Source organism: Pelobates fuscus, chromosome 1 (genome assembly GCF_036172605.1).
Source record: "Pelobates fuscus isolate aPelFus1 chromosome 1, aPelFus1.pri, whole genome shotgun sequence".
Classification (NCBI taxonomy): domain Eukaryota; kingdom Metazoa; phylum Chordata; class Amphibia; order Anura; family Pelobatidae; genus Pelobates; species Pelobates fuscus.
In genome coordinates, this window is record NC_086317.1 from 355,048,413 (window position 1) to 355,069,749 (window position 21,337).

General features: G+C 40.5%; 1 protein-coding gene across 6 annotated transcripts in view; it reads right to left on the minus strand.

Annotated features, from left to right (window-relative positions):
* LMO7 (LIM domain 7) overlaps positions 1-21,337 on the minus strand; it is a 141,772-nt gene that overhangs the window by 101,630 nt on the left and 18,805 nt on the right. For all 6 annotated transcript variants that reach the window (XM_063425890.1, XM_063425884.1, XM_063425895.1 and 3 more), the window contains exon 3: positions 8,059-8,129. In XM_063425890.1, the coding sequence (XP_063281960.1) occupies positions 8,059-8,129 (71 nt within the window). The remainder of the gene's footprint in view (positions 1-8,058; positions 8,130-21,337) is intronic.

The window sequence follows — 21,337 nt, forward strand, 5'->3', positions numbered from 1 at the left end:
TAGAAGAGAAGAAGAACAGGGGGAAAGTTCAGATGGGGAGACAGAGAGGAGGAGGAGGAGACGAGTTGGAAGCAGGGGGAGGTCGTCGCAAGGAGCTAGTGGCACAGTCAGACAGCATGCATCGGCACCCGGGGTCAGCCAGACAGCACGCCAATCAACGCATGCTGTTGCCACCACCAGAATGCCGTCATTGCAGAGCTCAGCTCAGCTCTGACAACAGCGATGCCATTTGCAACCTGTGCCAAAAGAAACTGAGTCGTGGGAAGTCCAACACCCACCTAGGTACAACTGCTTTGCGAAGGCACATGATCACACATCACAAATGCCTATGGGATCAACACATGAGTACAAGCAGCACACAAACTCAAAGCCGCCATCCTCCTCCTGGTCCAGCATCTTCAGCAACGTCAACCACGGCTGTCCTCCTTGCCCCCTCGCAACCATCCGCCCCTCCGTCTCTCGCCTTAAGCAGTTCCTGCTCATCTGCCCACAGTCAGTTGTCTGTCAAGGACATGTTTGAGCGTAAGAAGCCAATGTCCCTTTCCCGGCATCTGACTGCTGGCTTGACTGAACTCCTAGCCCGCCAGCTTTTACCATACAAGCTGGTGGAGTCTGAGGCGTTCAAAAAATTTGTAGCTATTGGAACACCGCAGTGGAAGGTACCCGGCCGAAATTTATTTGCACAAAAGGCAATCCCCAACCTGTACTCGATTGTGCAAAAGGAAGTAATGGCATGTCTGGCACACAGTGTTGGGGCAAGGGTCCATCTGACCACTGATACCTGGTCTGCAAAGCATGGTCAGGGCAGGTATATCACCTACACTGCACATTGGGTAAACCTGCTGACGGCTGCCAAGCATGGAATGCATGGCTCTGCAGAGGAGTTGGTGACACCGCCACGACTTGCAGGCAGGCCTGCTGCCACCTCCTCTACTCCTCCTACTCCATCCTCTTCCATAACCTTCTCAGCTGAGTCCTCTTCTGCTGCGTCTTGCTCCACATCAACGGCACCCCCCCCAGCTCCTCAGGTACTGTTCCACATCCCGGATACGGCAGTGTCACACCGTCTTGGGGTTGACTTGACTGGAAGCAAAGAGTGTCACACCGGACCAGCACTGCTGTCCGCCCTGAACGCACAGGTGGACCAGTGGCTGACTCCGCACCAACTGGAGATCGGCAAAGTGGTTTGTGACAACGGAATAAATTTGTTGGCGGCATTGCATCTGGGCAAGTTGACACATGTGCCGTGCATGGCACATGTGTGTAATCTGATCGTACAACGCTTTGTGCATAAGTACCCAGGCTTACAGGACGTCCTGAAGCAGGCCAGGAAGGTGTGTGGCCATGGAGCACTTTTCCGATATCCAGCGGTGAAACATGCCAGTGAGGCACTTGATTTGCGACAGCCCGACACGTTGGAATTCAACACTCCTAATGTTCGACCGCCTGCTCTAACAAGAAAAAGCCGTTAGAGTATTTGTATGACCGGGGTGCTAGGACAGCCTCTGCGGAGCTGGGAATTTTTTTGCCACGCTACTGGACGCTCATGTGTCCTTTTGAGGAGGTGACAAACCTAGTCAGTCGCACCGAAGGCACCATCAGCGGCATCATACCATTTGTTTTCTTCCAGAAGAGTGCTGGATCAGGCCGCAGATGAGCGTGAAGAGTTGTGGTCACCATCACCACCAGAAACAGCCTTATCAGCATCGCTTGCTGGACCTGCGGCAACGCTGGAAGAGGATTGTGAGGAAGATGAGTCAGAGGAGGAATGTGGCTTTGAGGAGGAGGAGGAAGACCAACCACAACAGGCATCCCAGGGTGCTCGTTGTCACCTATCTGGTATCCGTGGTGTTGTACGTGGCTGGGGGGAAGAACATACCTTCAGAGAGATCACTGAGGACGAGGAACAGGACATGAGTAGCTCGGCATCCAACCTTGTGCAAATGGGGTCTTTCATGCTGTCGTGCCTGTTGAGGGACCCTCGTATAAAAAGGCTGAAGGAGAACGACCTGTACTGGGTGTCCACGCTACTAGACCCCCGGTATTAGCAGTAAGTGCCTGAAATGTTACCGAATTACCACAAGTCGGAAAGGATGCAGCAGTTCCAAAATCAATTAAAAAGTATGCTTTACACAGCGTATAAGGGTGATGTCACAGCACAACGGGAATCTAACAGGGGAAGAGGTGAAAGTAATCTTCCTCCTCCCACGACCACGCCAGCAAGGACAGGACGCTTTACAGACGTGTTGTTGATGGAGGACATGCAGAGCTTTTTAAGTCCTACGCATCGCCACAGCCCTTCGGGGTCCACCCTCAGAGAGCGACTCGACCGACAGGTAGCAGACTACCTTGCCTTAACTGCAGATATCGACACTCTGAGGAGCGATGAACCCCTTCACTACTGGGTGTGCAGGCTTGACCTGTGGCCTGAGCTATCCCAATTTGCAATAGAACTTCTGGCCTGCCCCGCTTCAAGTGTCCTGTCAGAAAGGACCTTCAGTGCAGCAGGAGGTATTGTTACTGAGAAGAGAAGTCGCCTAGGTCAAAAAAGTCTAGATTACCTCACCTTTATTAAGATGAATGAGGGATGGATCCCAAAGGGACTGACAGTGGGCGATACATTCGACTAAAAAAGGCCTGATGAGGGGGACGTAACAGGGTGTCGCGGCTGCCGGCCCGCCGCGTGATATTTAAATCCCTAGCTCACCCCAGTACCTTGCCCTGTCGTGTTTTCCTGTTCCTGGTTTCCTGAGAGTGCTTTATCATTGTGAATCTGATGTCCTGGTATCCTGATCTTGGCTTTTCCCTGGTTATTCTGAATTCTGGTTTCCCTGACTTGGCTTGTGTAAACGGTTTTGTGTATTTTCTGGCTTCCTTGACCTCGGCTTTCCCTTTGACCATTCTCTGTCTCTAGCGTATTAGTCCGGCCATTCTAAGGTCCGGTTTACGCTCTGTCCTTTTATTTTCCTTTTCTTGCCTATGTATATGTTTACATAGTTTCTGCGTGCTGGACCACACTAGTAGTCGTGACATTGGGATTAAACTGATAAGAATAGTACTACTTAACACACCACTCCTATCTGGTGGCACATTAGATTGCATGTGCAGTGCCCCAAATTTGAAGTAGGAGGACCGACCAAGCATCTTTTTCCATCTCCCGCTTCCTAAAATCGATGCCATTGTAACCCTGTAACCCTTTTTTGCCCTGCTCCTGGCAACAAGCCGTAGCTAGCAGCAGTTACACCTTCTTCTGTGGCTGACAGGGATCCAGAGCCTCCGCTATAGTTGGGAGATCGGGACATCTCGTTCTGACGCAGTGCAACTTCTATTTATGGGGAACCCACCCCACTGAGTAGATGAGTACCCTCCACTTAATACCTCAGAGACATGAAATAAATACAGATATGGGAATAAACACTGTATTGTGGTCAAAGGGATACACATAACAGCCACATATAACAACGCAGTTCCTGGCTAATGTTAAACACAGTCACAAGAGTCTTTAGCAGCAGGAATGCAGACAAAAAAAACTTCTTATCAACATTAATAACTACATCTGAACAATTAAACTTCTAGGTACCTGCAGGTAAATTATGTGCACTACGTTGGGGCCCTTAAGTGTAGGTAGCGCCCAGGTACAGTTATAAGGGAGAATCCTGAAGCAATCTCTGGAGACAGTACCTTTGAGTGACTTCTGTAACTGCAGATATTTCCAGAGAGATCCAGCAGAATGTAGGACAGCAGCAGAAAAGCAATGGCAATGGCTTTCTCTTCCTTCTGCTGGCAGGATGCAAGAGCTCATTCACACTCCTGCAGAAAGTTCCAGAATCTGCAGGGAGTTGAACATAAACATAACACAGGAGGTGGAAGACCAAACACAGCAGTCGTCCCAGGGGGCTTGTTGTCACCTTTCGGGGACCCTTGGTGTTGTACGTGGCTGGGTGGAGGAAGAGACCTTCAATTACATCAGTGAGGACAAGGAACGGGACATAGCTAGTTTGGTATCCAACCTTGTGCAAATGGGGAGTTTGCTGTTGTGCAAATGGACCGTTTGTGGTTGTTTGCGGTGCGTTAAACGGGGAGTTTGGTCTGTCACTGTGAAGCGGGCATAACCCTTACACTACCTGATCGATACAACATCATACCTGATGTTTTAAAGCACGTTATTACAAACAATTTAGGAATGTTAGGTGATTTATGCGCTTTATGGATTAAAACCAGACTCTGCATCAACTATGTAATTTTCCATGGGAGTTTTGCCATGGATCCCCCTCCGGCATGCCACAGTCCAGGTGTTAGTCCCCTTGAAACAACTTTTCCATCACTATTGTGGCCAGAAAGAGTCCATGTGGATTTTAAAATTTGCCTGCCTATTGAAGTCTATGGCGGTTCGCCCGTTCGCGAATATTTGCGGAAGTTCGCGTTCGCCAACCGAAGATTTTATGTTCGCGACATCACTAATAGCCACTAGAGGCAGTCCTAGTACTGCAATGTAATTATGGAGTTTCTTTAAAATTGCAGAACTAAGTGGGACTGATACCCTGCACCCAGATCACTTCAATGAGCCAAAGTGGTCTGGGTACCTATAGGGTCCCTTTAAAAAATATGAAAATTGATTAATGCTGAATAGTTAAACCCTTTGAGTGTTCGATGAATGCACAACTCACTGCAAAACAATGTGTTTGTAATTCTAAAAAAAAAAAAAAAAAAGTTAACCAATGTATTTTTGTAAAACATGACTTAAGATCAGAAGGTGGAGATGGGTCAAAGGTACATCCAAAAGAGGTTATGAAAGTACAATCTTCTTGTTGCTTTGTGATCATAAGTCGGGCAAAGCATGATGACACTCTTAGGTCTACAACATCTGGGGATCTACCTTTTGCCCAGCTCGGTCATGCAGAGTACAGTCACCCCTTTCAATAACCGTTTTAAGAACTGCATATGTTGATACTAGTTACATAAATTATTATAATTGTATTATTTATGTAGTGCGATCAGATTCCGTAGCGCTGTACAACGGGTGGACTAACAGACCTGTAATTGTAGCCAGACAACTGGACGTATAGGAACAGAGGGGGTGGAGGGCCGAGCTCAATGAGCTTACATTCTAGAGATAAATGTTAATGAATTCCAAAAGAATGAAATGACAGCCAATGAATAGTGGAGGAATTTGTACACAAGGTTCGATCCTTGCCCTACATATTTGGTGTGGCTGCATGGTAATGATTCAGCTTTTAATGCTTTAAGGTGTGCTCAAAAGAACTAATGTACATGCTTCTTACATATTTAGCAGAAACCATTATTTATTAACCATTACACTGGTACTATAGTAACCCAAACCACTTCATCTCAGTGAAGCCTCCTGTTTTAACCATATGGTGTTTAAACAAATCTGGTAGCCATCACTCAGACACTAGATGCGCTTCCGATGAAATAAAATAAACCTCAGAGAGACCATCTGATTGACGAAGTGCAGCATTTTGTCTCACATGAGAACTAGTCTCCCAATGCTTTCATATAGGAAAGCTTTGGATTGACCGAGATTATCGATTGCTATGATCTCAGCCAAGGAGGCGGAGCTTCCTAGCAGAGACCAGCATTGTGAGGGAGAAAAGGTAAGACAATACCTCTTTTACTTCCTGCAGGTGGGGGCCAACATGGCACCATAATATTAGGAATACACATTTGTATTCCTAACATTATAGTGTTTCTTGAAGTAATGTTTTCTGAAGCGGTTCCAGGTCATGGATACACGGGCCCCCTTTATGCTTAAAGTTTTGATATATACTACTTTCTTTAACTTCTGCTAACTTTACAGACAAAAAGTCCTTTCAAGTGTTATGTGAAAACATCTTCAATGTTACATTCACGTGGTTATTCTTAGAGAGGTAAGCTGGTGTAAGACAGAGACAGACAGATTTTAGCAAATGTTCATCGGGCTTTATAGTTTGAAACAGACGATTTAACCCAAATCAAGAACAACTCACCGGGTCTAATTCCACTGTGGACCCCTAAAGTTCAACACAGAACTCACATATATTGCTTCCTAAATTTAATGAACTTGCATTTAGCGGTTACATACCTAGAGAAATTGCGTATTATTTAATGGGGCAGTTTATGAATTCAAGTGTTATTGAGCATATAGATTGAGCTTTTTACTTGTGGATCAAAACAACAGACATGGTTTATATAAAAAAAAAAAAAAAAAAAAAATCCTGAAATTCCATCAGTGGAGCACTCACCATGGAAACCAACGGAGTGATCCTGACGATTTCTCCACTTTTAGAACTTTGCACCAGAATTGAATGTTATAAATAACCTTTTATATTAAGGAAACCTAAATTTAACAGGCTTTAAAGTGTACCTGTACACAGTTTTTTTTTTTTTTGTTTGTTTGTTTAAATAATAATGGTAGGTTTACTTTGAAAACAGTTACTCTTACTTAAAATACATAATTTAAAAACACTTATGAGACATCAGTTGGGATAGCAAAAGCATGAAACAGTGACAGGTTTAGCCTAGTGTAATTGATCATTCTATTTCATTTAGGTGTCAATTTACTACAATCATATCTCTAGGATGGATTATAGTTAGGTATGTAGTGAGGAAGGATGGGGGAGACTACATTCTTAAAACATGACACTTTGCACAAATGGCAAACGGAAGGCATGTCGTCATTAAATACCCATGGGACTGCCCAAGAACCTGTCAAATGTTTATTGAGTCTTGTAATAAATCTGTATTGTCACACATTTCAAGGGACTCTCAGTAAGTACACATATTCGATTAAATACAAATATTTCAGTTATAAAGCTGTGCATTGCATAGACCAAGTATATAGTTTTAATCTTCTGTGTATAATTTGATAACAGCATGCTGTCTAGCCCATTTAAACAAGTTAGGAATTAATAAATAAAAATAAAAAATATGCCTCCACCTGATGCATGGGAGGTGAAGCACCTTCCTTGTAGTAATGTGGAGGTCTTATTGACCCTATGGGTTTTATTTATTCTTACTTTTTTACTGTGGCAGATTAACAGCAAGCACTGGCCAGCCTGCGCATTATTAGCCCTTGTGCCACTGAGAGTTTAACTATTTGACTCCTGACTGAGTTTTTTTTCCCATTTGTTTTTTAAAATCCAGGCCGAATATGACTTATTTGATTTAGATTTGTGTGGTGGTGTTAAAGGACCACTATAGGGCCAGGAAAGCAAAACTTGTTTTCCTGGCACTATAGGGTCATTAGGTCCCCCCCACCCTCAGGGGCCCCCTCCCGCTGGGCTGAAGGGGTTGAAACCCCTTCAACCACTTACATTTCTCCAGCGCCGGGCTCCCTCGGTGCTGGTGACCTCTCCTCCCCGTGCCAACATCAGCTCCGAATGCGCATGCGCGGCAAGAGACGTGCGTGCATTCAAACAGCCCATAGGAAAGCATTACTCAATGCTTTCCTCTGGACGTCCAGTGTCCTCTCACTGTGCTTTTCACAGTGAGAATCGCAAAAGCACCTCTAGCAGCGGTCAGTGAGACAGCCACTAGAGGCTGTATTAACCCTCAGTGAAACATAGCAGTTTCTCTGAAACTGCTATGTTTTCAGCTAGGGGTTAAAACTAGAAGGACCTGGCACCCAGACCACTTTATTGAGCTGAAGTGGTCTGGGTGCCTATAGTGGTCCTTTAATGTCCAGAAGAAATCCAGCCCAAACTCAGGCTAGTTCAGGACTTGATTTGCAAAATCCTGGCATTGTTGAATAGCATGAATATTGCCCGGATTTTGCAGTCCGAATGGCCTCATACGCATCCGGTTGGTTTTGCCCAATTTGGTACAAGGCCTTTTGGACTTTAGTGACTAACCCTGTATGCGTTTTCAGTTAATCAACCAAAATCGGCGTTCTAAAGCTGTATCACTGCAGGTTACAAATATATAATAACTATTCATGAAAAGTAAATCATAGCACAGCTCAAAAATACACACATACACAAAGGAAGTATACAAAACACAAACAGGATGGAGCAACGCAGATATCAATCTTAGTTAAAATTGAAATAAATAGCTACTTACTCGCATAATAGCACACCATTTGCCAGAGCTGAGCGAAAGTCCTTGTTTCCAAAGCTTTTGCCAGTAACTTCCTATTGAGGAATGGAACAAAAAAAAAAATGAATGTGTTTCAATATAACAAGACAACTCCTAAAGTAAATACAATACTACATAACAAAATGGAAAAAAAATTATGGCAGCTAAAAATTATTTGGTCTACAAAGGATGTTTAATGTCTTACCTGCTTAAACAACCAACGCTGTGAGTTCTTTATTTTTCTACATATTTTAGGTATTTTTAAACATAAACCTCATTACAATTGAACATTGTGAAAATAGGAACAGATATTTTAGAAGTGCTTGAAATTCAGTTGAATTTTTTTTTCCATTCCTCGGTTAATCTGCTATATTCATTAAGGCAAGTGACAAATGTTTACTTTTTTATTAAAGTATGTATTTCCATTTAACACCTACTGGTATGTTTGCAAAAATCTGAATGTATGCCCTGCTGTGGCATTCTATTTCAGCCCTATATGAGAAAGGAAGGTATGTACACACACACACCAAACATTTATACACATTTTACATGATCTGCCTGTTCTTTCAATGGGCAGAATATTTTTTAGAACCTGTACTGCGAGAAGGGTGATGTCATCCATGCAATTTCACCCAGTAATAATGGGTAATGATGCATGGGGTTCTGAAGACATTTAATCTTGGCGTTTATTACAATGGTCCTCAGAACCATTGGATAATCCATACCACCAGAGTATTTGCTCTGGTTTGTGTAAGTAGGGCTATTTTTCTTTCTTTCACTGATATCCCTATATATTGCACTATTTGGTGCAACTTTTTTTTTTTTTTTTATTTCTTTTATATACTACCACCATTACTTGATGCTGAGAACATTGACTCGTCCTGCCTTTAACATTTTCAAAGATGGGATTGTACAGCCCATGCTAATACAAGCAGAGCTCTTCATAGCTCTCTAAATTGTGAGTGTTCCTTTGCATTTGCATTGATTTAGGCTTATTTGAAGTTACATAATGCACTATTTGTCTGGATTTTTTTTATTGTTAAAATACATTCCCGCTACGTTCTGATATTACCAAGTGTATGTATATATTTATTCGTATATATTATGCTTGCTCTTCAAATCACATAACTTCCTAGTTAGCCTCGTTTAAAAGCGCAGTTCACCACCTTTTGTTTTTCTTTGCATGTTTTCTCTATACAAGGTTGTAGGAATCCTTGCTGCCAAGCCCCTATTATTGTGATAGTGCTACCAAAACATTGAATGAACCTAGCCCTAACTGTTTTTTTTAAAAATAGGTACTATAAAAGATTAAAAAAAAGCACAGTGCCATATACCGATAGTTTAAAAAAAAAAAAAAAAAAAAAAAACATTATTGCTGTGGAACTGTTACACTCGCAGACACCAGCAATATGGAGTATGGAGATTCTAGCAAAGAGGGACATTAGGATAGAAAAGAGGGACAGAGTGGTTTGGGCCAAAATTAGAGACTGTCCCTCCTAAATAGGGACACTTGGGAGGTGTGCAAAAACACGTATGAGACATCAGGTGGGATAGCAAAAGCATGAAACATTGACAGGTTTAGCGTTGTGCAATTGATCATTCATTTTCACACACATATTTTATGAATCGTTTGTGGACAGGCTCCACAACAACTATTGTTGATATGCCTCTTATTCTATCAAAATGGCTACATCAATATTTTGTGTCATGTACGAGTTTGTCAATTATCCCCATTCTATAAATGTAGAATATGTTGGTGCAATCTAAATAATATTTGCAGTGTAAATATGCTTGACAGCCAAGCTATAGACTTGCCAAGGTAAGTATTTTGCAAAAGCAGCAATCAATATCATAATACTCTCTCATTTCAGAGAAAAAAAAAACACATTAAGAGTGGGAATGCATACGGAGAGCACCATCCACTCAACCCTGTTTGTCTCAGAAGTGTGCAAAACTCATAGCAAAAACAATGCATCAGACACTTCTGGCACTTCAGGGTTAACAATTACAGTGATTATAGAGAAATGAGCTAATCATTTTCAACTGGAAAGACCTTTACGCTTTAAAAGTCTAGCCCCTCACACATAGCAGTACACACCCTACGTAGAGAAAGAAGAGCTAAATATAGGATTCTACATATATAGGACTTTTCATACGTAGAAAATTAAAAACATGCGTATGCATTGTTACGTGTACAAACCATGTGTATAAAACAAATACATTAAAGTCGTGTCCACTGTCTGCCAATTGACAGACACGCATATTTTTGTTCTGCAATAATGCACTCAACAAGCCGTACTACTTTGTGAGCAAAAGGAACAAGTGGTAGGGAACATAATGTGATGGAAAATATGTACGTTCCCGCCTTATCTAATCCTAAAGGCGTAGCACCCTTACCGTCACACAGCACGGACGAAGGGAAAGGCTGAGATTAATTTTTTCTGTGTTTTGTTTTTAAATCATTAGCTTTGTGTCTCGTCTCAAGCATTCAAGTGCCTGGGACAATACAGCTGTTAGCATAATAATCTAAACACGCCTAATGAGTTCTAATGACAGCTACACCTGTAATCAGCACAAACACAACACACTGTGGTAATAAAAGGTGTAGAGTACACATTTACCAGTTTACTCCATTTTTAGATTGTAATAAGAATCTATCGCTATATTACCATGACATTAAGATCATCTAGATCGGGACTCGGGAGCAGCTGTCCCCATCTGATATCCAATTTTTGTTTCTTTGGAACACCAGAATTTTTTAATTTTTTTTTTAAATGTTGATGAGCAACTCCACATGCATACCATAGTAAGTGTGACAGAATATCTACAGGGCTGAGAAGCCGTATTGACACCACAGTAAGGCATTTGGGCTTTGTAGACTCACCACCTTTCTGAAACCTCAAACCTAGCATTCCAACGGTAATGAGACTACTTAAAGTACTGAATACCATGAAACATTAACATTTAATCCTGTGCAGTATTTCAATGGCCAAAGGATTAAAAAAAAAAAAAAAAATATGAAAATACTGTACTAAATCCTACTACAACAAGCGATAAAAGTGTATTTTTGGCTTATAAACCAGATGATCCTGAAATTATTTCTTCACGGCCATCTGTCCTGCCCATTAACAAATACTTCCTTCAGGGTGTGAATTACAAGAAAAGATTTATGAAAAATAAAAAAAATGCTCTCCACCGGTTTGGTTGCATTTCTGTGCCTTTACGCTGATCACGCTACAATTCCCAATTAAACCGATAAAGGTGAATAGGTTATGACTGCCAAAGAATGCCTATTATGACTCAAATATAAACACTAAAAAAAAAAAATAGGTAGGGCTCACTGTAAGCATTTTGAAATAATGTTTATAACTTATGTTGCAATGTTACCTTCACCTTAATCCCTGATCAACCAAGGAGGAGGAGCACATCTATCCACTCTAAAGTCTGGTTTCTCATACCCCTTGTTATATAGTCACTGCAGTTACCACATCCTTATGAATACTCAAATGGACATATGAAGGAATTGGGAAGCACTAAGCAAAATTGATTCTTTTGTAATAGGAACAGACCTCTAAGGCATTTGCAAATCTACTTGTGGTGTATTTCACCTAAAAGCTGGCAACAAGGGCATATCGCCCAACTGTCCTTATTTAAAGAGACAATGTAGGCACCCAGACCACCTTAGCTCATTGAAGTGGTCTGTGTGTGTGTGTCCCTTTTGCACTTAGTGCTGCAATATTTACATTATTTTGTAAGTAAACCCTCTATCCGTATTTTCTATCCTATTGTCCCACTTTTCTAAGAGCTCCATATTGTAGGTGTGCCTGAGTGTATAAGTGGACACTATAGTCACCAAAACAACTACAGCTTATTGTATTTTTCTGGTGAGCATAGTCAGTCTCTGCAGGCTTTTTGCAGTAAACACGGTCTTTAAAAAAAAAAAAAAAAAAAAATTCCCATCAGATTGAGAGACTGTTAAATATATTATTTTTTGCTCCAATATTTATTGTTCCACTATTATTTTTTCATTTTTGTATTTTTCTCATTTTTAGTTCTGCATTTTTTGCATTGACTACTGCTACCATTGGAGTGGAACCACAGCCATACAGCCATGGATCCACCGGACTCTTTATGAACCACTGATATCACTATAGATCAATATAGAGGATATGTGTATAATAGATTAATTTAACCATGTCAGATATATGGACTACTATATGTTAAATTTAATGTATTTTTTGGTAATGCACCACTCTGTATATGAAATCTTTATTTGTATTATTTTCCTGACACAAAGATTGTGTCTGAGTGCTGTATTTATATTTATTAGTTTGACTCAATAGTTGGTTTGGGGTTTTTTGGGACCTGGGAATGCATCTCAACTTGGTAATGAAAGGCAATACTGGCAAGGAAGAACACATGTTGTTCCATCCATCTCTCATAAGTACCAGATTAGTAGGACTATTTCCTGATGCTATACAGAGGAAAACAAACAACTCCCTGAATACTCTGCTTGTCGTCTTATTAGTGTACCATAGGAGTAGTTGATGGACTTATGAGCATTTTAAAATGAATACCCTTTACAATGGAACCAAAAATGAATCCTTTTCATTTTGCAGATGAACAATAAATAATTACATATACACAATGGATCACACAGCAATAGTCAATAACTTACTCAGAAAAAAAAATAAGAGTTGAAAAGCATTCTGAGAAAGGTTCTCAAACAGATTTACAGGGAGTTGTTCTGCAGCAAGATAAGAATAAAACAATCATTTGCAGGCCCTGCTCTAAGCACTGCCTCTCATCTAACAATTAGCCTGACATGATTTAGTAATCATGGCATTGTAATTCATTGTAGTTAAAAAGTCAGTGAAACGATTAGTTGACGTTTTGTATGGTTTGACGTTAATTTGGAAGGTGAAAATGATTCGAGTCATAAAGCCATAGAAAACTCACTTGTGTGAAGTCAGTAAGAGATCATAAAAATGCCTCAAATAGTTTCATTGGTAATAAACCAAATCGCTGAACAAAGTCCTGCAGTGCAGGCTGGCAAGATGCATTCCTTAATAAACACCTTTGCAAATGCATGTAGAATAAATAATGAAGAATTTCTAAACAAAAATGTAACTGGGCAAGTATACACTTAAAAAATATGTTTTCCAGGGGGCGGGGCCTGACTGACATGCTGGGCAGACGTGTATCGTATGAGCTCCAGGCCACTCTGAACAAAAATGAGGATTTCTGCCCAGAAACGCGAAGGAAAAACACACCAAGACGGCGGATTACTTTCCCTGGCGGTACCGGAGCTCAATATGAGCGACAATAGCGACCTGCAGGTGGACACAATCCCGGAGAGCAGGATGATTGACCTGTGGCCTGGTGAACCCTGGAGAGGCGGCCGATCTCACAATAGGGAACACAAAGAAAGCAGAGAAAATCACCTCACAGAGCCCCGTAACACCCCCCACCCCCCACCCCCCACCCCCCACACCACACATGAGGCCCGCGAGCACCCAGTCCCCTCCAACGGCTAGGGCTCCAAGCGGGCGGCACCCCCATGTGCGCCTCCCTGCCAGGAAACCTACGACGAAACCAGCGGGAACACCGAAACTCAGGCGGAGGGGAGTACAGACAAAGACACCTGCGAGTCGAGCACCTACACGACGCCGATCTAAGGTACAAGCAACTGCAGCAAGACTCCCCCTCCACTTCCCACTCATTAAAGGGCCGCTGAAACAACACGGGAGGTGCCTTGAAGAGGACACAGCGAGCTATATACCAGCCACCAATCTGGTCCAGACCATGAAGGACCTACGCTACTGGCACCGGGGACCCGGTAGAAACGGCATAGGGTGAAGAATAGCCTACAGAGGGACTTGTTCACTCGTAATGGGAGCTGCCCACTACAAGCTAAACTGTCTGCCTCAAGTTATGAACAATTTACAAAGCTAAGCTTACTCGAAGTACAAAGGCTTTATACCATGTCTAGTTATATCCACAGTCATGCAAACCTAGCCCAGTTCAACCTAATATATATTGTAAAAGTCATGCTGCTTTCTCTCCTCGTGTGAATACAGCAACCAAACTTTTACACTCATTAATAGTGAAGCAATATGGCCCGATGCAGGCTGTGGGTTGTTTTCACTAGCCAGCAGGATAACACTACTCTTTAACAATTTACTCCCTTTAATCCCTTCTACCTTGTAATGTTTTTCGTTCAGCTAACCAAACAGTGAGCAATGTGCCAATGTTCATTTATTTCGCAATTGCAGACCATAAATTACTTAGAATGTGTTGGAGGCCAACGTGACAATCTGTTTAAAACTGTTTAGCATATTATAAAGTACAAACCTGTTACCTATATAGACAATACTAAATTAGCACTGTTAAGCGACGACTAGCGATCTCACTATTTAGCCAAGCTTGCTAAAATCATATATTATTAATATGGTCTAAACGTAACTACCACAAGGCTTGACTTGTTCCTGCTGACCAAATGTTTATAACCTGTTTAAAAAAAAATGTGCAACGCAACTCTTTCATGACAATATGAGCTATGAACTGCCTGAGTTGCTATCGTGGCACCGCAGGCTTGTCTGTTAACCCTATTGCACGACAAAATAAAGAATTTATAAAAAAAAAATATATATATTTTTCCATCTCCTGTTTAAAAACAAAAAAAAACAAAAACAACAACTCTGACTTCCCAGGGCATTGTGCATCATAGTTACGAGGAAATGTATAAAAAGTTTGATGGGCAGACAGAGTTGACATTGGAAATTAAAGGAAAAAAAAAAATCTGACTTAGATATTTTGGCAACGTGATAACCATCATATTTCACAATTGTAAAGTATTCAAGGTTCATAGAGAAAAAAAAAAAAAGTGGTTTGTCAGTAACACATGTCTCTTAACCAGTCCCCCCAGTGTTTTCAGTGACGCCACGGGATGTTATGGGCGACAAAATTCCGGTCCGACAAGAAAATTTGCCAGACTGAATATGGCACAGAACTATGACATTTTCATACAGTCAAAAAATGGTTTTCTATCACCCACCAATCATAAGGAATTCCACTATGATGTGGGCTAGTAGAAATTAAGTGCTGCCTATATAAACACTTACCTCTCCATGTTGTCTTGTTGTGGTTCTAGTAACCCAAGAGCATGTTCCTTGTGTATCCTTTTCCTAGCATCGGATATTGACTATTTATGTGTTTCTATTGATCTCTGTAACGTTTGACCTTGGCTAGTTTAAGCATTTATCAGTATCTCTCCTGTCCTTGACCTTGGCATTCTGACTCTTCTACTGCTAGCCCGGCCACCCTAATGACTGGTACATGGAAAGTCTATTTGTTGTTACTTAGGTCTGTACGTTTAGCTTACTCCATGTCCATAAGAAATTTAGTTCACTCATGGGGCAAAATGGTGTGTTAAAGGGATAACCCACAACAATAGATACAACTCGGGAAAAACACTAATGTTTTGCTCCAAAGCCCATAAAACACAAAGGTCCCTTTAAAATAAAAATCAAAATATTAAGAACACAATTTTATTCCAAAACTGGAAAGATATATATATATATATATATATATATATATAGATATAGATATAGATATATATATATATATATATACATATACACACACACACGTCCCAGCACTCAATGCTCCCGGTCTTTTAATGCTCTGGTGCTGTCTCCAACCAAATTGTATACGATACCAGTAGAGAGCACTCAGGAGTTTTTCAATGTAAATTTCATCTGTTGCTTTATTGAGCAATTACAAATTCACATAACGTTCCAGTCGACGTTTCAGTCTGTAAAATACTTTTTTCAAGTCTTTTACAGACTGAAACGTCGACTGGAACGTTGTGTGAATTTGTAATTGCTCAATAAAGCAACAGATTAGATTTACCTTGAAAGACTCCTGAGTGCTCTCTACTGGAATCATATATATATATATATACATATATATACACACACACACACACACATACATACACACATACATTCTTACATACATACATACATACATAAAGAAAAAACCTCATTAAACAGCCTAAATGACAGGGAGGGGGAGGGTAGGGAGGTGAACAGAGTTCATACCTCAACTCTGCTACCCGTATAGAATCAATACACGCCCAGAGGAAAGAAAGAAAAGAAAGAAAGAAAAAAAACATAGCGCTATACTGGGAAATGGTTCCAAGAAGACAATTAGAGAGAGCCAACATACTTTTCTTCATTCGGCCACTCTTTTCCTCTGTGAACAAGCTATTTAGTATTTACTGCCAAAAGAAAGGGGTTCTGTAAAAACTCACCTAAGAAAAGCAGAGTAGTTTCTCAAAAACTGTACCACAGACAACACGCAACGGCCCCAGTAGATGTCCAGGGCTAACACCAACAATGCAACCCTTATTGGTACCTATGTTTTCCATATGTTCTATAAAAAGGTTCAGTCCAGTGCACACTCGTCACGCACACAAAGTACATTTGAGCACATGGACTATATCGGCTTCTGCGCAAGCCACGACAATGTATGACTGCTCTGCTTTTATTATGTGTCACGACTTAAATAAAGAATTGAAAAAAAGGGAGAAAATAAAGAAAAGAACATAATGGCAGCAAGAGACAAAACGGAGATCCCTGCTGATGTTCTTGAATCAAAAGGCAAAATCGCCACTTTTATCACGTATGTGCAATGTGTAGGTCATACACATCTATGCTCATGTTCCATGGTAGAGGTTTCTCAAAATCTTGTTATATTTGTACTAAACAAACATTTGATTGCAACTCCCATAATGCTCTAGCAGCTATGAGGGCTGCATTTTGACAATCCTGCTTTAGACACGTTGAATTTTTTTTCCCCCTTCTGCTTCATGATGCCACATAGATTTCTGCCCATCAACACTGTCAGTTTAGCAATTTAATTAATGTTTTTCTTATCCAATAAGTCATTTCATCTAATCATCTATACAGCTGCCTTGAAATACAAAATAAATGAAAGTGAAAAGTAGTTTATCATGACTTTGCAAACGATGGAAATTTCCAGTAATCCGTGACAATAGATATGCCAAACAAATAAAAATATGTCATTCATGCGGACAATGACTGTACAGGTAACATTTTCTTGTGACTGATAGTAAACATTTGTATATTTTATTTCAAACCCGGGGATTGACTTTACTCTGTTCTGCTCTTTTCATAACTATAGATTAAAAATGATAAGAAGTACAATAATATTACTAATAATCTGAAAAGATTTACGGTAATTATATTTTAAAACTTATTTCTTTATAGTCTAAGTCCTTTAATTTAAATCTTAAAATGCAAATAAAAGGTTAGTTTGTCACTTCCTGCTATAATGAGTGTTCCCTACTTGTGAGGTCAACTGGTTCATCTGTCATTCAAATGGCATTCAGGATCCTTCGGAAAGTCATGCACTGGTTTAATCCCTTAAGGACGTTCAGATTTTCCAATCCATCACAATAGTGGGCTTTAATACTGTAGCGAGGGAGACCAATGGAATTGATACCCGAGGCTCCACTCTGTAAGCGGGGGCCATATTAAGTGGTCCTAGACTAACAAATAAATTGTATGCAGCACTTAAAGTTAGTGCTGCATACAGCCCAGAAATCTGCTGAAATCCCAGTGGCTGAGCGATCAACAGGTGGACTGGAGATCTCCCTCTCATGCAGCCATCACCCAGGATATGATGCTCCGTGCGCTGTCTGCTGTGTCGGCTAGGAAATCCTTCTACTGATGTCAGCAGAGGTAATCCCTCAGAGTTAGTATTCTGGATAGTGTAGGGTTAGGCTCGGTGTACAGTTCGTGTAAGTCACGTATTCATGTCATCTGGATGGAGAGCTGGGACGGTTACATACAAAGGCATACTGTGAAGTCATGCAGATCGCCAAATCCTGCCGCTTCTATTTAAAAAACATCCGCCCTTAACACCAGACGCAGCTAAGGTGCTGGTCTATGCAGTTCTTTCTCGCCTTGACTACTGTAATCCCCTTCTCAGTGGTCTTATGTGGTTCAAGACTGCACCGCTTCAATCTATAATGAATGCGGCGGCGAGACTCATTTTCCTGTCCGTACGCACCTCCCACGCCTTCCCACTCTGTCAGTCCCTACATTGGCTTCCAGTTAGATATAGGGCTCAATTTAAGATTCTGGTGCTTGTTTACAAGCCCCTACATAATGCTGCTCCAACCTACCTATCCTCCTTATTACACAAGTATCGAGGCCCCTGCGCTCTGCCAAAGACCTACATCTATCCTCTGTCCGGTATTCCCACATCTGATGCTCGCCTCCAAGACTTCTCCAGGGCTGCACCTTTTCTGTGGAACTCCCTTCCTTTCTCCGTTAGACTTTTACCCAGTCTCCACTCATTCAAAAAAAATGTTCAGAATATGGACAGTTGCCTCCATCCTTAAAGGAACACTATAGTCCCCTAAATTACTTTAGCTAAATAAAGCAGTTTTAGTGTATAGATCATTCCCCTGCAATTTCACTGCTCAATTCACTGTCATTTAGGAGTTAAATCACTTTGTTTCTGTTTATGCAGCCCTAGTCACACCTCCCCTGGCCATGATTGACAGGGCCTGCATGAAAAATAAAACTGGTTTCACTTTCAAACAGATGTAATTTACCTTAAATAATTGTATCTCAATCTCTAAATTGAACTTTAATCACATACAGGAGGCTCTTGCAGGGTCTAGCAAGCTATTAACATAGCAGGGGATAAGAAAATCTTAATTAAAACAGAACTTGCAATAAAGAAAGCCTAAATAGGGCTCTCTTTACAGGAGGTGTTTATGGAAGGCTGTGCAAGTCACATGCAGGGAGGTGTGACTAGGGTTCATAAACAAAGGGATTTAACTCCTAAATGGCAGAGGATTGAGCAGTGAGGCTGCAGGGGCATGTTCTAAACACCAAAACTGCCCCTTAAGGACCAAACTTCTGGAATAAAAGGGAATCATGACGTGTCAGACATGTCATGTGTCCTTAAGGGGTTAAGTTGTTCAGGTGACTATAGTGTCCCTAGGAGCTAATGGTACCTTCTCAGTTACATTTCCTCTAGCATACATAAAAGTAAGCCAATTTAAGGTACATAAAACACACACACAAAAAAAATACTTTAATGTAAAAAACAAACTAAGAATCCAATGTTTTTATTTTTATTTTATATTCACATTTCTTTGAGTGGTTATAGTGCCTGGAGTACCTTGGGGACATCCCATAGTAAGTAGCCAAGTCATTTTAGTAGGATTTGACAACTTACCGGAGTCCCAAGCCAGCTTCTCCTGCAGTAGACTCCAATTATTTTTACAGAAAAGACCTATGCAGGACTATAGTAAATGGTTGAGAGTTTCATTCACTTTAAAATGTACTCGTTTAATACACGCTAACAATACATGTGACTTGTTCGCTAAACTGTGTTTACAATTGCCATATGCCATTTTACAAGTCAATAATCAAGGTCATAAAATAAAACAGTTCTCCTTTAACCTGGTTACCTTTTTGCTGGTTTAAAGCCTCTAGTATTAGGGGTTATTTAAATATAACCTACTGTTAAAATGTGATCTGCTCAGGAATAATCCTTGCAATTAAAATAATGCTACAGCCTCTTATCAGAAAATAGTCATAAAGTTATATATCCATTTTATTTTGTCCAAAGTCCAATGAGAATGGTTTCTGTTGGAAAAATTCTGAGCATTTCACACTGGTTCCGTGACAGATCAGTGTGTGATTTTTACGGTACACTTGAATGAAGCCATTATTTTAAGTTATATATTTTCAGTATTGACAACTGTAAAATATTCTGTTTCCATTGCCAATTGACTAACTCCAAAGTGCATAAAGAGGTGGTGGTGTGGGAAGAAACACCAATAAAACATGATATTGACTCAAACCCCTCTTATGCAGACATGCCAGGTTTTCAAAGTTTGTGATGGATTCCTTCCATAGGTCTTAATCCTAGGAACACACGCCAACTGCACCACCTGCGATCGATCGATAGATAGAATTTTAAAGAACATTCAAATAATCAGGGATTGCCACATTCCTCTAGGATACAGAAGGTTATGATAAAACCATTTTTTCGTATACTATAATTTCACTTTCACCATTCCTAGACTCATCAGAGTCTCAAACCACTTGATCCTTGCCACCATTATCTGAACTCCAACAGTGAATAGAATTCCTCAGTAGTGTCACAAACAGGTTACTATTTTTTTCTTCACTCCTGATGTGTTAACACTTCTCAGTGTCATCTACATCTCTATGAACTATAACAATAAGGTGCAGTATTCTTAGGAAGTTGAATACCTCCAAAATAGGTAAGGGATGAAAGGCACAAGACCCACCTTGGCGATATTGCGCCTTGAATTTGCTGAGCCCAGTTATCATTATTTATGCTAGATATGATTACAACTAACTTAGCAAGTATATAGGTCTGTCTCAAAAATCATTGTACAAATAATGCCATTTTTTTTTTTAGAAATTATTCATAAAGAATGAGTGAATGATTTTCTTTTGCTTTTTACAATATGTAGTATCACGGCCATCTCTACAAAATTATGAATACAAATTACAGTGTACAAAGAATGAACAAATGTTAAAATGTTGATACCTGTGATTAGCTGGACTTAGACAAGAAGATCTCTCTAGTTAGGATTTTGACATTATGACAGTTGTGTGATCTATTGGAATGTAGAATTGCTCAGGTGGGCGAGACATTTACCTAGCAACTCCTAAATAATGTGCTGGCAACATGTCCCAAAACAAACAATGATTTGCATCACAAACCTGCATTGATGAAGAAATAAAAACAAAGAAGGATTTTGATTGTCAAAATGAAAAGCAACTGTCAAGAGACAAGACGCAATGACATTCCCCAAACGGCAGCATTACTTCACATGAGTCATATGTACATAAAGCTAAATGATAAATACTTTAGTCTAGCCTTCCTTCTGACAATACCTAATTTATTCAGAACAAATTCACAAATACACAAAGAAATCCTGACCTCTACTGGCAAGGATTGGATATAATTGCTAAACTGCTCTACTTTGGTATGTACACATAGCTAACTATTGTCTTTGTAACAAACACCAATGTCATTACTAATTTAGCTCGTCCACAAAATCAAACATAGGAAATTAAACATGTAATGTAGTGTTCGGAATATCCTACTTTATCCTTGTATGCTAGAGTCATATCCAGAAATTTTTTTGAGAGACATAATATGTTCTCTTCGCAAC